This window comes from Colletotrichum phormii, assembly GCF_030913505.1.
Source record: "Colletotrichum phormii strain CBS 102054 chromosome Unknown BDP81scaffold_1, whole genome shotgun sequence".
NCBI lineage: Eukaryota > Fungi > Ascomycota > Sordariomycetes > Glomerellales > Glomerellaceae > Colletotrichum > Colletotrichum phormii.
Genome location: NW_026851443.1, coordinates 2,541,297 through 2,557,644, shown reverse-complemented (window position 1 = coordinate 2,557,644; position 16,348 = coordinate 2,541,297). Strand labels below are relative to the sequence as shown.

The 16,348-nt window shown below is 53.7% G+C and overlaps 6 protein-coding genes across 6 annotated transcripts; 3 read left to right on the top strand and 3 right to left on the bottom strand.

Moving 5' to 3' along the window:
• Positions 1-1,387: 1,387 nt before the first annotated feature.
• Positions 1,388-2,126, bottom strand: BDP81DRAFT_305742 (uncharacterized protein; the record flags this gene model as incomplete). Its single annotated transcript, XM_060583201.1, has 2 exons — positions 1,388-1,526; positions 1,585-2,126. 2 exons carry the CDS (start codon positions 2,124-2,126, stop codon positions 1,388-1,390), a joined length of 681 nt encoding a protein of 226 aa, XP_060451931.1.
• Positions 2,127-3,292: 1,166 nt separating this feature from the next.
• On the bottom strand, positions 3,293-4,198 carry BDP81DRAFT_11773 (uncharacterized protein). The gene is made up of 2 exons (XM_060581563.1): positions 3,728-4,198; positions 3,293-3,667 (listed from the first exon to the last, which is right to left on the bottom strand). The coding sequence occupies exons 1-2, from the start codon at positions 4,061-4,063 to the stop codon at positions 3,518-3,520; spliced, it is 486 nt and encodes a 161-aa protein (XP_060451930.1). The 5' UTR covers positions 4,064-4,198; the 3' UTR covers positions 3,293-3,517.
• A 3,195-nt stretch (positions 4,199-7,393) lies between these two features.
• BDP81DRAFT_11762 (uncharacterized protein) lies at positions 7,394-8,544 on the top strand. Its single transcript, XM_060581561.1, has 2 exons — positions 7,394-8,356; positions 8,429-8,544. Exons 1-2 carry the CDS (start codon positions 7,530-7,532, stop codon positions 8,460-8,462), a joined length of 861 nt encoding a protein of 286 aa, XP_060451929.1. The 5' UTR covers positions 7,394-7,529; the 3' UTR covers positions 8,463-8,544.
• A 1,076-nt stretch (positions 8,545-9,620) lies between these two features.
• Positions 9,621-11,130, top strand: BDP81DRAFT_413698 (phosphatidylinositol N-acetylglucosaminyltransferase subunit C). Its single transcript, XM_060589304.1, has one exon. It carries the CDS (start codon positions 9,723-9,725, stop codon positions 11,004-11,006), a length of 1,284 nt encoding a protein of 427 aa, XP_060451928.1. The 5' UTR covers positions 9,621-9,722; the 3' UTR covers positions 11,007-11,130.
• A 2,716-nt stretch (positions 11,131-13,846) lies between these two features.
• BDP81DRAFT_487137 (aminotransferase) lies at positions 13,847-15,419 on the top strand (the record flags this gene model as incomplete). The annotated part of the gene is made up of 3 exons (XM_060595215.1): positions 13,847-13,872; positions 14,139-15,048; positions 15,101-15,419. The coding sequence occupies 3 exons, from the start codon at positions 13,847-13,849 to the stop codon at positions 15,269-15,271; spliced, it is 1,107 nt and encodes a 368-aa protein (XP_060451927.1). The 3' UTR covers positions 15,272-15,419.
• Positions 15,420-15,550: 131 nt separating this feature from the next.
• Positions 15,551-16,183, bottom strand: BDP81DRAFT_305394 (SGNH hydrolase-type esterase domain-containing protein; the record flags this gene model as incomplete). The annotated part of the gene is made up of 1 exon (XM_060583166.1): positions 15,551-16,183. A coding segment is annotated over one exon (633 nt), but the record flags the coding sequence as incomplete, so codon positions are not given.
• Positions 16,184-16,348: the final 165 nt, after the last annotated feature.

Here is a 16,348-nt window from a genome sequence, read left to right as displayed (position 1 = left end):
GAAATACTGATTGGTAGTTCTATTCTGAGAATATGAGTAAGTTTCCGATTTAGTACTATCATAACAAATTGGAGGGTTGGTGTAGTGCCGGAAGAAAGATTGGGGAGCTCTGTGATACGATCGCACGAAGGGCGTGATGATGGCCCACGGTTCACACTTTCGACGGACACGACACCCGTTTGTATTTCGCTGCTCCCTCCCTCCGTCAACTCTCCATCACTATCTTTTTCGAAAAACATCGCGTTAACGGTTGAATAGACGCGCGTTCTAGCTTCAATCATCGCGAGAGTAGTTAGAACCTCCGGCGACGGCTCTGATAGCCTGCTCCTTGAAGAGCCCTCGTATTCTAAACTTCGAGCCGCACTGCCGAGGCGGGAAATCAAATTCCGGCTTTCGTCAACGACAAGAACATTGAATGTAGTTCCTTCCATTCCGATGGCCATCTATCGAACTCTCAACACGGGAGGTGGGGGGAGCGGTTGATAGGATTAGGTTGTCTAGCTGCGCCGTCGTTGCCGCTCCATCACATGACCCGGCTCCGTGTTTTGCCAACTACTCAACTTACGACGGCGGATCGCGGCGCCCGGCACGTCCTTTTGTTACCAGACGTTAAATACATCATCATCATCATCAACGCGGCACTTCGGCAAACGTCTCTGCAGACGGGGCCGTAGTAGCCGCTATCTATTCATCAACACCTGTCAGAAGGCTGGACACGCAGGCCCGGAGAAGTGAGTTCTTCTCCCTTGAGCGTTCTGCGCGAGCATTTTTGGCAGTTAGCTATTCCTCAACTACGACCAATCCCAGTGTTGTTCGAAGTCCAAGTATACTGGCATTTGAGGTGGAAATTGAACTGCAGACACAGTACCTGGAAACCCCTCTCTCCTGTGCTCTCGACAACTGGTACCCAAGCCCAGTCCTCAACCGTGCCCTCATAGTTTGATATCCAAAAACCTTCCCCATCAAGGTAGGTTGCAAAACTTCGGATTGAGTGGATCAGCCCGTCCAAGCTTGGAGATTCTGTTACCTCTTCGGTGTCCGTCACTCACCGGGGCCGTCTTAGAGGCAGAGCCTCCGTCTTGTGAATTCAGCGTCGTGTAGGAGGTAGAGCTTCAAAATCGCTACAGTACCCCAGACCCCTTCTCTGCCGCCGTCAGTGCCCACATATCAAAAAGCGCGAGAACTCAATGTAGTGTTTATGAATTTTTTCTTGTTTTTTATTCATGCCGTTAACCAGCGCCGCGCTCAATACTAGTAAGAAGATGGTATCGCAATGTCTAAGAAATCACATTAAAAGTAGTCCGTGAGTCCTGAGACTCTTTGGCGTTGTTGTTGTTTTCTGTTTTCTTTTTCGTTTCCCTTCTTGGGTTAAACCCATCCCATCAAATCATGGTCTGGGTTCCTCGGCATCCTGCTTCTCTTCATCGTGATAAGGTACCCAGTCACATCGGAAAGATGGTGTCTTGCACGCCTTCTCGTCCACCTCTAGCTGGATCACTCCTTGCGGGTCATAGTGCTGGCGTACTCTGCGTTTCTTGTTAGTCTATTGAACGATGCAAATTGTGTCAATGGAGATGAACTCACCCTTGGAAGGTAGTACCGACAAACTCCAGCACCAAAAGGACGAGAACCAGAGCGATGACGGCGCCGAGAACAATCAGATCGGGGTGCTGCTCAAAGATCCTCATCGTCGGCCGGGTGATGCGCTTCCAGCACGGCAGACGACCAGAAGGCAACAGCTCCGCCAATCCATCCTTGAGCGATATTGGCGTGATCGTCTCGGGGGTTCCGTCGCCCACAACATCCACCACTCTGTCCTTGCCGCGAGATCCCGGGTGCCTTGACAGGGATTGGAGGTAGGTGGTTTTCAGGGGTTGCGGTGCGGCGAGGACAATTGACGGGGGCATGTCCTCTGATGGTGTTACTGGCTCGTTGTTGAACTCGGTTTCGATGTCATAGACTTCAGAGACGGGTCGTGTGCGGTGCATGGACACGCGTGTTACCCTCGTTAGACGACGTGCCTCGGTTCTGACGTGTGAGACCATATCTGAAATGGTTGATGGGACGGGAACAGCCAAGCTGAACTGCGTGAAGCCCAGGGCGAAGAGTAGTGATGAAGGCTTCATTTTGTCGGTGATTAGGTTTGGTGATAAGTGATGGTGGTGTATACAGGAAATTGGTGTTTTGATGCGCGAAAAGATGCCGTCTGTGTCGTCGTGTCTTTCTCGATCCTGGTTCTCCGAGAGGTAGATGAGACTTAGACTCCTCGTCCGGTAGTCAATGTTCCACGATGGTCGTCGACGTCGAAGCAATTCCAACCACAAAGAAAGCCTCCTGACTTCTTTTTCTTCGTCTTTCCTCCAACGAAGTAGGTCTTCTAAGTTGGTGCAACTGGCCTATCGTGTGCCTATGCTGGCTGTCGACTCCAATTACTATTGCGTCTGTGACAATTCCACCAATATTCTCAGGCCAAGGCGGTATCCGGCAAGCTGCAATGGTTGTAAACTATCAGTGGTGGATATGGTAGTTCAAGGTGGAGGGCAGTGGTGTTGTATTGAGATGCTTGAAGGGGTGCGGGGTGTGCCGAGACGTAACGGGATATATGTCCAGGTCTGGGTAAGCCAATTTATTAGAGGAAAAGAGATCCGGTGACAGCGGCAGGGCAACCAGAGACAAGTCGAAGCACGGCGCGAAACCGAGCGCAGAAAAAAGTCAGCGTAATGGAGGGCGAGAAAGCTCGCAGGCGAGTGAAACAAAACAAGTAACGGGCTTTGGTGTGTTCCCAAGTTGTGAGGAATGAAGAAGATGGGACGGGGCGACTAATGGGAGGTGTGAGACCCCGGGTGCAGCGAGGAGGACCGGAAGGATAGACGGCTGAGAGCAGAACGGAAGAGGTAGGTGTTCGTGGGATTTGACGTGCCAAGGCGAGCGAGGTCTGAAAGTAATATAGGAAGAATAAGAGACACTCTCGACTCGTCCGGAGTGAGGAGAGATGGGGTCTGATCTGAAATGGGACTGGGTATCCGTGAGTAGCTGCAAGTATGTTTGTGCAGGAGACCAGAGGCATGGGGCGGGTGAGGTGGTAATGTTATTATGTATGATCCAGAGTAGAGAGACAGAGAGAGAAAGGAGAGCAAACCCAACTTTTACGCATTGGGATTAACATGACATTAGCTTCACCCAAGACGGCGGCGTTTCTGTTCGCACCTTTTTGTCCTCGCTCCGTCTTCTCTCTCTCTCTCTCTCTCGACCTAGCTAGCCCAGCCAGCCAGCCAGCCAGCCATCAAGGGCCCAGGGCCATCCTCGTCCTCCTTGTCCTCGTCTCTCTCAGATCCCCTCTGGTCTGTTCTCTGCTTTCCCTCACAAAAAGCGGGTGCTGGGGGACCGGCCGCTGTCCCCCTCTGCCTTCGGGCGGCAGGCCAGGACCAGGATCTAGGCTCATCCAGGGATGCAGGGATGATCTGGACCCTGTGGACTGCGGTGCACCCTGTTTAATGCAGTAGGTGGGTATCTCGATTCAAACATGGTCGGCCTCAAGCTTCTTTTCTCTCCTAGACTTTGCCAGGGCCTTGTCCTGGACGGACTGGACCGTACAAAGTGCCAGCACACACATGGCTACTGCTGTTGACCACAGTGGCATGGGCGGCATCAGTCGAGGAAGTGCGCCCTAGGATCGTTTGTCTTCAAGCTCCGGCCCCCCCAGTGTGAAGAAGCAAGGGCGACTCACGAGTGATTTGCTGCTGCGCTCTCTCCGAAATGGACAGATGGGATGGGATAGGCACGCACGGAACGGCAACGGCGGCGGCACACTCAAATGATGACTGACTCTGGAGACCTGTAACAAGAACGAGGAGAGAGCCTGCCGAGTAGCCGATCTCGAGCGCTGTGTTCTGGCGATCTTCGTTTCTTTGCATAGAGTTGATAGGCCCGCGGGCCTTGCGGCTCTGGTTTTTGTCTGCATTCTTTTCGGTACCCGGTTTGCTCGGCCCCCTCCATCATCCATCATCGGTGAAAATGCAAAAGTGAGATGCGACATGGAGGGCCACCTCGAGCACGACTCCATCACCGTGAGATACTCGGTTTCCAAATCTTTTCTCCTGTATCCCGATTTAGGATCGAACGACGAGGTTGGCAAGTTGGAGCCAAGGTGGACGCGGGGTGAGCTGGATCGTCTGCACTACCACCTCGCCCAAACCCAAAAGGCGCGTTAGTTGGCGGGTTGGCAGACAGGCAGGTTTGGTGAAGTCCCCTGGATTTTCCCTTCCGTTGCAGCTTGCCCATGCATTTCGGGGGCTCTTGCAGACCGCAGGGCACCCACCGAACGTTTACCAGGGATGGCAAGTGTTTGCACGGGCAGCGCAAGGGGCCGCGGGGTTCGAGGAACGCGAGAGGAAGATGGAGAAGGAGAGACAGACTTCATTGCGAGAATGAGAAACCCCAACAACCCGGCAAAATCCCAGAGACTCCAGAGTGCAAGTAACGAGAAGGCAATCCTTGCCAGCAGATCCCATTTGTCACGGCCGAAGGCCGGGCGGGGGGTTCCCATGCGTGCATTTGGCTGTCGACCGAGGTTGAGAAGAGACGAAAGACATGAAAGACAAAAAAGGCGCCGCCCTATGGAGTCTGTACTACGTATGGATTCCAATTGGCATGTCAGGGGAAAGACTCGACGTTTGCCGTCACAGGCTGCGGGTGTGAAGCCAGGTTGTCAAGTCAAGCTTCCACTCTGTTGTCTCGTCTAATTATGCCAATGCTTGATGGAGGAGGGACAGACAGGAGAAGAGACGCAGGAAGGTAACATGAAGAGAGAATGAACAAAGCAAGCTATTGAAGCTGAAAATGCAAGCCTGCGTCTGCAAGACTACCTAGGTATGTCTGGTCAGCTCAACTTCTGCACTTTACTTTCGTCCGCCCGTGTAAGCGATGCCCCCATCTGGACGGCACATTGCCCGATTGTGTCCTATGATTCGTGGTTGCGCTTTCCCAGCTGTGCTTCCCCCAATGATTCCCACCTTCCCTGCAATAGTTTCTATTGAGACTGCAGCTTCTCCCGCAGGCACAACGACTTACTGGCAGGACCACAGGACCGTGGATTACCTCCCGTACTTACCCAACTTACCTTACTATGTCGGCAAGGTACATGTTCAATGTACCATGTAGTTTGTACCCTACGGAGTACATAGGCAGGTACTCTGTCCGAATATTCGTACCTGAGGAAGGGATTCCCACTTCCCATCTCACAGCGCCACAAAATGAAAAGGAAGAGGATCAAGCTTTCCTCGAGTGATCCCTCGCAGCTTGGCCAACCCCCAGTGCCCCCGTCTGGATCCTCTGGGTCCCCTCAGCTCTCATTTCCCACCTTCTGCCCGTCCACAAGTGCCAACGGGAGCACGTGGGCAAAGTTGACCCTGTGTGAGTCTTGAATCTCAACTTATTTCAAGAGATGGTAGCGATCAAAGCCCACCAGGAGCTTTGCTTTTCTTGGCGATTCCAAGACGTACGAGAGAGCGAATCACATAATACCACCCCCCGTCGTGACCGGACTTCCCACAGTGTCCTTTTCTCGAGTCTCCAGCTCCTTGACTCTCAACCCTGGAGTCCTTGCACCAGAATACCGCCGCGTCCAGCCACAGCCCAGCCACACCCATGGCATTGAATCTCGCGGGGAGAAAAGAAAGGAATAGACCAGAATCACGACCAACAACTAGCGAAGGAGAAGAGAGAATCACGCAAACCGACCCCTTGCTTTCCCGCAGCTGGAATAAATATCCGGCATCCACCGAGACTACAGAGATGAAGAAGACGGAACCCAGTCGAGCAGTGTCTCCCAAGCCACAATAATGGACGCTGACTATTCGGCCTATTTTCCCTCCATGATCCCCAGGTATTAGTCCATTTTCACGGCACGCCTTCCCACGGAAATGGGGCCATGGCATGGCGCACGGCACGCGGGATCCCGCCTCTCCTCCACGGATAAAGCTATGGACCATAGCGCACTTTTCGCCTGCCTGTCCGCGGTCGCCGTCCTTGTCAATGGTTTACGGTGTATCCGTACAGATACTCCGTACTCAGCAAATCAATCATCACCTTGGATCGTATGCCGATGGCCCCCTGTCGATTTGGCTTGTCTAGGATGCTTAGTCAAGCCTCCGTCCAGCCAGCCAGTTCTCACGATGCTTGGCGCTTCCGTGGCTGCACCTCGTACAGACGAAATTGCACCCAGCTGCGCCCTATCCCACGGATATGCACGCAGCACGCCGCACACAGCGGCCATTCAACCAGCGCCAAGACACTGCCTCTTCCCAGAAATGAAGGGAGCATGTCAGCAACAGTTCAATCGTCAGCAATGATCTTCTCGTCCATGCAACCATCGAGTTACTCTGGGGCTGGGACGGCAAAAGTTCCAAATCGGCTTCCTACACTCTACCTACGGATACCTACGCCAAAACACCATCATGACAACACCAGTGAACGCCTAATGCGACGGTTTCTCTGTCCAGTGCCAGGTGGGAGTTGGCGCCAAAGGCAAATCGCAGCTGGCGAACCCAAGCAATGGATCGACGCCAAGGATCCACTGATTAGCGCTCCGGTTCCATTGCTTGGACTTCTTTTTTGGAATCACCACACCACAGCTGCGGCAGATGCCGACATAGCTTATACCAGCCGCCATCAAATAGTGTGCACATTCGCCATTTTGGTTGCAATGTGGTGACTGAAGACACCGCGGAGCTGTCTCTCTTATTTGGGAGTATCGCCGGCTCGTCGCCAGGGTCACAATCACAGGGTGACCACGACCAAACGGAGCAAGCATTGACGAACAAGAAACATGAAATCCCCGTCCTGGGAAGTTGGAGCCTGCCTCCTGTGAGTTTTGCGACAGTTTCGTTCCATTGCAACCGAGGCCCACATCGGCAGCAGCTGGGGAAGCCGCTTCTTCTTGCCCTCCATGGTGAGGTAGTCTGAACGTCAAAACGGTTTCAACAGATGCCCTCAGGCCAGCCCACAGTCAATGGGCACGCGAAAGCACGGGATGCCATGGGAATGAGACTTTGATGGACCCCGAACCCGCATACCTCTGGCTTTGCCAAGCACGTCCGGCAAGACTTGCAACAAGAAAGCAACGTTTTTAACCAAGGAGGTTGAGCCGAATTGTCGCAGATCGCCCGCTCGTTGATGTCATGTTGCTCTCGTGCCTGAGTTTGAAGGGAAGGGGGATGATGGATCGTCGATGCCAGCCCCGACTCTCTCAGAATCATCCCATCGAGCTGATGGTGAGGCTATTCGCACTAGTGCCGCCGAAACAGCAGTAACTCGAGCCCCTTGGGCCAGAGTCAGATCTGGGCTGGAAAAGGCAGCGTGGGAGCTCTTCCGGTCGGCCCGCTAAAGTTCCAAAATAAGCAGTCCCTTCCAGGCGAACTCTCAATCTTCACGGCGCCCACCGGGCATGCCTGCCATCGCTGCAGCCTGCCACATTTCCGGCCTAGTCCCTGTAGGGCGCGCCGAAGAGTCTGGACCACAGGACCTTGACCATGCCAACGCGGAGGGGCATGGCACGGGAAGGGGCCCAGAAGATTGGTAACAGCACGAAAGGGGGACGATGGACTATCTACCTAGGTATATCCATCCGTATGGATCTCACAATCGCCGACGAGCACACGACCTTTGACTTGACCACGAAAACGACGCAGGACAATGTCGCCATTGACTGGCTACGGGGTGGACGGGAATATCCATTCAGCCCTCAGGAACGCAGCATGAGGGTCGATTCCAGTGGGACAGCCAATCAACCAGGGGACAAGCAGCGAACAAGCTTTGTGCCGGTGCGGGCCTCCCTGCAAAGAAATTCGGGGCCATCTAGGCAGACAGAAATGAGACTGCCCGGCTTCAAAATCCTTCTGGAATTGCTCTTCGTATTCCGTCGCGCACAAGGGTTTGGCGGGGAACGGTGTTGCCGGCGGTACCCTTTGAGCAGAGGCAGGCGCTGCAGAACAAGGCGAGGTGGAACTCCGTTGAGAGGCACCTGTCGTACGGATGCTAGTGCACCGCTAGCCTCGTGGTCAGGTCACTACTGCGCAGTAGGTGTGGTGTCGTTGTACCGGTGTTGGACCGTGATGGTGGTGTTGAGAATCCGGGGCTTGGGATGCCGCGGGTCGCGATTCTGGACGTATTCTTTGTTGACAGCACTTGGTGTCTTGCATGACCACGGAAGGCTTGGAACGACCGTTCGACGACATTTCCCTATTTCGGGGCTTCATGGGTCATGGACGCGCAAGCTACCGTGGTATTTGGGTTTCCAAGAGGATGGGAAAGTCTCCGAATACTGGGTTGTCGTGTGTCAAGAAGGGGGCCGCGGATCGTAAGTGATTCATGACGGGAGCTGCGTGTGTCCATGACAGCGTCATGAAGAAAGTTGGTTAACTCAATTTAGCTTCTGGGTAAGGCGGACGCGGACGCGGATGTAGACGCAATCCGTGGCAGGGTTGGTTTTAGGCATGCATCTATGTATTCCTTCCTAGATCCGTCCATGATCTGTCCGCGATTCGTCCAGCTCATCCATGAAGCCTAGGTAGGTACCACTGCGGGCGATGCTTTGGGCAATAACCTTTACCTTTGGTAAGTTTGGTGATGGTTCCGAGACTCTACTACGTACGGAACTACGGAGTACGGATACTCTACTCGGACAAAGGAAGAATTAAACTTGAGGTAGCAACTGTGGTTGGACGAACGGAATATTTCCCAGATTTACTACCCTCCTTTTCGATATCATCTCGAGGCAATAGGTAGTACTCCGTAATGCGCAGCAAAATGCAGCAACCAGATGCTGCAGCAGACACCTTTCCCTTGATGGACTTCGGAAGACGCTTCTTTCGGCCACCGACCAGTCTAAGTATCCTTCGTATGCACATCTTACTTGGTAACAAAAAGCTTTAGAAAAGGTTACCGAATACAGCGACTTGGTCCGGGCGGCACACCCTTGTCGAAATGGACTGACTCGGCTACCCTTGGTGCCTTAGACCTTGGTCCCTTCCCCACCAATCTCCTTTCCCCGTCCGTGCACGCACCCTTTTTTCTTTTTTTTTTTGTGTTCCTTCCCCCCCTGGCGTGGCCTGGCCCCCATTGGCACTTTCTTTCTCCTTCTTTCTGCCACTGCCACTGCCTTCCTGGCGCGCGCATTCTGTGTGGCTCCTACCAATTTGGTCTCCAGCCTTGCGCCGACTTCAGTCCATTCGCGACGGCGAGGCTGAGAAAAGGTCTCGGTCTCGGTCTCCAAACGCCTCCAAGCCATCGTCACCAAACAAACTCATCCATTGAGTCTTTGTACTCTTGTCGTTCCTTTTCTGTTGAGGCCCTCAAGGGCAAAGCCGCGCCTAATGTCCCCGACAACACCAACGGACTTTGGCTCCTTCCCCCCGCCCCTCACCCGCTCCTCCACCCTCCCGACGGCCCTCAGCACCGGCACCACAAACAGTAGCACCAACAACAGCACCACAAACTTCCACCAGCAGCGCCAGGACCGATCCCGCCTCGCTCCCGAGGATGCCTTCCTAGCCACCTCCCCGCCGCGCCGACCGGTCCCCTCCTTCCCCGACGTCTCCTCCCTCGGCGCAGACCACCGCGCCGCCCGCGCACGCCTCCGTCATAATGCCGCCGCCGCTGTCGGCGCCGCGGGAAGCCACCGCTCCCGCTCACGCCGGAGTCGCAAGCGGACGTGGAAGAAGCTCATGTGGGTGAAGCAGAGCTACCCGGACAACTACACGGACCAAAATACCTTTCTCGAGAGCCTCCAGCGTAACCCGCGTCTGCAGCCCTACGACTTTTGGCCCCTCGTCGCCGATTCGACGGTCATTGTCCAGCACGTCTGCTCCGTCATCCTCTTCATCGTTTGTTTCGTCCTCATATCCCAGGAGCGCGTGTCGCCCGTGTCCATTGTTTCGTTTAGCAGCATGGCTACGTTCCTGGGGTGGCTGCTGTGGGAGCGGTGGGAGGCCGACGAGGAGCGGAAGGAGCTAGGTCTGGCGGGCGGGAGCAGTAGCAGCGCGACGGCTGCGGGTCGGAGGTTGGAGCCGAGTCGTAGGACGGGGAGCATGAGGCAGCGGAGCCCGCCTCTGCACGATGATGGTACCGCCGCGGCGGCTTCGTCTACGGCCACGACAGCCACGAGCTCGGCAACGAATCTCTCTAGCACCGCTGGCGCTGAGCGGCCTCGCCTGGCGCGGCACTCGCACTCCGCCTCCGCGAGCTCCCTCATCTCTTCTACCTCAGCGACCTCGCAGTCCGTCTACCGCCGCCATAGCCAAGAAGTCAACAGCACCCTCCCCCTCCCCCTCCCGCGCCGCTCCTCCTTCCCCTTACCAGGCGACGACAACAGCCGCCTCAACCAGCGTCTCAGCACAGTCAAGAGCGCCATCCTCATCTACTCCACCCTCCTAGGCCTCTCCCCCATCCTCAAGTCCCTCACAAAGTCCACGTCGAGCGACAGTATCTGGGCCATGTCCTTCTGGCTCCTGACCATCAACATCTTCTTCTTCGACTACTCGGGCGGCGTCCGCGTCACCATCCCCGCCTCGCTGTCGACCAACGCGGCGCTCATGGCCTCGACGGTGCTCGCTTCGCGGCTGCCTTCTACGGGCCAGGTCTTTAGTCTCACGCTGTTTAGTATTGAGGTTTTTGGGCTGTTCCCCGTGTTTCGGCGGTATGCGAGGCATCGGAGCTGGGGGTATCACTACGCCATGACGGTGTTTCTTGTTTTGGGGGCGGGTGCTGGTGTCGGGGTGATTGTGGGTGATAATGGTACTTGTGCCGCTGGCGTTGACGTTGGGATGTCCTGCTGGCCTTGGAAGGGCGCCGTGGCGGGCATGGTTGTCAGCGTGCTCATCTCTGCGATTGCGATGGGCGGGTGTAGTTGGTGGCTGATTGGGTTGCAAAAGTACAAGAATGAGATTTATGGGCCGTGGGATCCGGCGAGGCCTATTATTATGAGTCGACGGCTTTGGGATGATGGGTAGATTATGAGTAGATAGGAAGATGAGAGTTAATGCGATGAGAGATGTTTACAAGTGAAGCAAGGAATGCGGAGTGGTGACTTTTGTTATTTATGTTGGCCTGGCTTGACTAATCATGTGTACTGGATCTATGGTCTCGCGAGATAATGCAGCTTTTGGAGCCCCTTGTCATCCTCTGACTTCCCTTCCGCGACGCTGTGTGGTTCATCCGACGCAGCATCACCTTCCACATCCCGAGTCTTTGGTTCTTTATCCGAGGTTACGCCGTTCCAGATTTGCCCCAAGAGAATGCCGCAGATCCACGCAGACGGATAAATACGTATACGTCGAGGACCTGTCTTCCCGCCATCATTATCATTATCATCATCATCATCGGATAGGGTCCCTGGGGCCAGAGGCTTTTTCGCGGATTCCCTCAAGATCTTGTATTCGCGTAATAAATGGTCCCGGATAACGTACAAGGCATCGCATTGCGATTGAAGCCGCCGATCTTCTTGGAACTGAGAAAGAACCTCTCGGGACCAAGGGAGAAGCCCGCCGCGGAACGGGGGAGGGTTCTCTGAGAGTTTATTGAACGCCCCGATTCTATCATTCAAGTCATCGGCGAGAACTATCAAGTCACCGACTTGCGAGTTGAGGTTTTTGAGCTGTCGGAGCCCGCTCTCGATTTGTGCGAGGTCCTCGGGGGTTCGAGAGGAGGATGATGATACTCTGCGATTCGGCCATGTGGGTTGAAAGGCTGAAATGAAGGTTGGCGTTGCGAGTGTCGGTGGTGTTTTTGTTGTTGCTGCTGCCGCCGGTGGTGTATTCGGCCATGAATGTTGGCGGAAGAGCGAGTAGAGTGGTTTTGGTCGGGGTGTGCGTGGGGGACCGTCGCGGAGGCTGTAGCGGATGTAGTTGTCCATGTCGGGGTGGACTACTTTGCCGCGGAGAGTTCGTGTATTTGAGAAGAGGCGGGTTTGTAGGAGGGCTGTGAGTGTGAGAGATGTTGTTGCCCTTGGGATTGCTTGGGGGAGGTGTCTCTGGAGAGAGCGGAAGAGTCTTTGGGAAGCCATTGTTGCGGCGTTGTGAGATGTTTTTGTTTTGTGTTATTCGAGTTGTGTTTTCACTTGTTGGGATGATGATATCAGATGTTCATATGCGAGGAAACGTTTGTGTCTATAAGGGCAGTAGAGTACATTACGGAGATACCATGAGCCTGACGCTATTGAAATGGGTGTCAGAGTTTCAGTACACCTTGATATCACGAGACTCGTCTCCTTACTTTAACTCAACTTCGACGCCCATACATTTGTCACCTGGTTCAAGTAGTGAGATTGTGACTCAGGCGAAATCCAAATTTTTGGGTCTCCTCGATAACCAAGGTACTCGGAGATCCTGTCTCACAAACTGTACGAACATTTTCTGCTTCGCTTCTAGGACGTGATGAATACAAATCGATGGCTGGGGTATTGACGGGTGTAGTTTCGTGGATACCCATGACAGTTTTTGCAATGTTGTTTGAGGTGTTGGTGAATCTGTATATGGAAACGCGATGAAGTCAGGAACCTGTTCAACCCAACCAAAGACATGGACGTTACGGAAGCGGATGGAAGGGGGGGGGGGGGGGGGGCGGCAGCGGGGGTCAACGACCTATCTCCGAAATGTGTTGGTTTGGCGGTTATAAGGGGAACCTCTGAAATGAACCTATATTGTAGCCTATGTCGAGTGAGCCATACCAACGCATATTGACCATAAGCTGCATCAACACTTTCGAGAATCATCATGTTCAACTCTATGCCACTCGTAGTAACACGGCTTTCCAGCCCCCCAACGAGTGGAAGGATGGTCTTAACCGCACTCAAGGCCCAGCCGAGAACCACAAGGACTGCAGAACTACACAATTACCGCCTCACCAACGTCACCAAAACACTCACAGTACCTGTTTCATCAGCACGAGAGACCGTTGAGTCCTCTTCTAGCGACAACCAAAGTAGATTCGGCAGCCCTCACCAGGACAACCCATTCCGAGGATTCATACGAGGTTCGAGAAAAACCAAGATGGGCTACAAGTACGAGTCGCCTAGAAGGAATGCGGGACAACAAGTAACATCTCCGACCTCCTTCAAGTCATATCTAGCATCCCTTGGGAACTTTAGAAGTCTATTCACACAAGTGGTTGAGGTCCTTGACAACCCGAGAGAATTTGCAATCAACCAATGGACAGATCGCGAGGAGGGGTTTGATGGGCTGCCGCAAGACCAAGACGAGATTGTGAGACGCCTTCGGGCTGTGGAAAGGCGCCAGGAACTTCATACAAACATGGTGTATTGCGTTATGAGTGGATTTGTGCTCGCGACTGCCCTTTTGATTCTTGCGGCTGTTGCTGCTAGCGAGATCAGAGACAAGGGGAATAGCAAAAGAGAGCCAGCGAAAAAAGATGGAAAAGCTCACTACTAGGTAATGAGGTTTACCTGATATGAGTGCATTCGCGGATGTTCGAGATGCCTGAGAAGCCTGCGAGACCGGAGAGCCTGCCAAGAGAAGCAAAGGCAAGAGAAGCACGGGTCAAACATGCTCCCCACGCTGGTGGTTAGAGTGTCATAATAACAGTCACAACGTCATTCAAACATGATAAATACCCGCACAGAGTGTCTTGCAACATATAGAAGAACGTATGGCCGCGTGTTTGGTTCCTGCCCCTCTATAGTCCGCCGTGTTCAGTTTGGTCGGCTGTCTGTAGCCTGTTGACAACGGCGGATTGCATCGGGGCCGATGCTACGATTTTCCTTACGTCGGCGCCGAGGATGTTGACCGAGTTTACACCATTCATCCCTCCTAGGCTTTTCATAATTTTTTTTACAATGTTCCATTATAAACGCGGCAAGGAGTAAGGAGGCCGAATCTCGTCTTCCTTCGTTTTGCGTCGGCTCTGTCCAACCATAACGGGCCAATTCCTGTAGAGTGGTATAAAAGTTATGTTCCTAGTCACGTCAAAAGGTACTGAACACTGGACGGGAGGAATCACTTTGCCCTCCTCAAAGTCTTTACACTCCAGCACTTATCACGGGGAAGCTTCTTTCCATTCGGTATGGCCTCTACACTTGCGGAACGTCCGCTACGGGCCTGCGAGCTGTCGTAAAATCTCACAACCAGTCCTCAACCTGTTCCCAGCGAAGCCACAATTCTGTCTTCAGACCAGAGCATATGTACAGATCACATGATCGTTGCGTCCTGGAGGCATGGCCTGGGATGGTCCAAGCCTGAGTTGAAGCCCTACGGCCCGCTTAGCCTGCTGCCAACCGCATCCTGCCTTCACTACGCTACCGAGTGCTTCGAGGGCCTGAAGGCTTACAGAGGCAACGACGGCTTGCTCAGAGTGTTTCGTGTCGAGCATAACGTTGCTCGTCTAAGAACCTCGGCCGCCCGGATTTCTCTCCCTACATTCGAACCCGAAGAGGTCAAGAAACTTGTTTTCGGCCTGTTATCGGTGGATGCTGCCCGCTGGCTCCCTAAAGAACAGGCTGGCGACTTTCTGTACGTTCGCCCCCCGATCATTGGTACTTCGCCCCAGCTGGGTGTTCAAGCGCCAAAGGAAGCGATGTTCTTCATCGTTCTGGCCTACATGCCTCGCCTCGATGTACCACCGGGGGGTATGCGACTTTACTCGTCCCCGAAAGACACCGTACGGGCCTGGGTCGGTGGCTTTGGGTACGCAAAGATCGGAGCCAACTATGGGCCTTCAATCTTGGTTCTGCAGGAAGCTAGCGCACGAGGGTATCATCAAGTCTTGTGGCTCTACGGAGAAGATGGTGAATGCACCGAAGCTGGCGGGTGCAACTTCTTCGTTGTGTGGGTACGCAAGGATGGCAAGACGGAGCTCGTTACTGCGCCCCTGGATGATAAGACGATCCTCGATGGCGTTACGAGACGAAGCTGCCTTGGACTTGCGAGGGAAAGGCTTGGCGAGGAGATTGAGGTCACAGAGCGCAAGTTCACAGTCGCTGAAATCATGGAGGCTGCAGCTGAAGGTCGTCTCTTGGAGTCGTTTGCCGCAGGTACTGCTGTGAGTATCCCCCAATTACCGTGATACTCGACCCCACGAATTGACGAGATAGTACTTCATTTCAGCAGTTTCCCAAATTCACTACCGAGGGCATGATATCAATGTGCCAATGGGTAACGACGGGAAGGGAGCGAAAGTCACGACCACTATCAAAAGATGGCTCACCGAGATCATGTACGGCGATACTGAGCACCCGTGGGCTACGGTTGTCTCTACTTCTTGAAAGCGAAAAGCTGGGAGTCGCAAGAGGGCAATCCACACTAGGATACAGTAGCTAGCTAGGTACAATAGACAATACATGGGATAGACTTGACGAAATGAATACTGGCTGGCACCAGTTTCATCATCTTTGTTGTCAAGTTATGTCGAGGGCCTTGGAGGCAACGGAAGTTGTCACTATGCTAGCCAAAATCAAGGGTCGACGCTCCTCAACTGCTCGGCTCTGGACCGACAGAAGCTAATGGTACTCTCCCCATACAGAAGATCCTATTTCAATGGCCTATTATTGTTGCGGTGGGGGCAAGAAGCCTCTTCTTGAAGCCATTCGAATGCCCCGTAGCCATATCCGAGACATTTTTTCATAACCTGTATCATTGGGGTGCGTCCCATCCGCCGCTAAATCTTCCATGGCAGGCCCGTCGTTTCCTTGCAAGTCCACGAAGATTAATTTCCTTCCTCCTAGAATCAAAGTGCGGGCTAGTCTTTCCACCTCTCTATTGAAATCCTCAACCCGCTGCTGCACGGCCTCGTTCCGGTTGACCAGTAGGCTTGAGAGAATAATAGTTGAACTAGGCGAGGCAATCCAGAGGGTCTCCAAGAGGTGACCAAGGCGGTCCCGTGCTTCTACCAATTTGTATTCTTGTAAACAATCGTTGGAGCCGGCGTTCACGGTGAAGACATGCGGCAGGTACTTCGCTGCCGCTACCCTCGCCCTGGCCTCGATTTGGTCGATCCTATACCCCCGCCAGCCTTCATGTTCGTTGTTGTGATGGGTGCCTGATTTACGAGACCCAACCATGCAAAAACTGAAGCCGTAGCCATGTAGCAACTCGAGACGCTTCTTCCGATATCCGTTTTGATCAGAAGAGCCGACGCCGTGTGTGATTGAGCCCCCTAGTGGCATCAATCGAAGCAAGGGTCGACACTCAGTTGTTGAGGCAAGTTCTGGAAGAAAGGGTTCAGCTTTATTGGCTTATGTCTATGTCAATATGTCAGAGACTTGGATGGAACCAGGAGTGGATGCATACATACTCGGTTGGGTGCAATTTGCGGCCTTCTGACGGTGGAAACCGCATTTGGT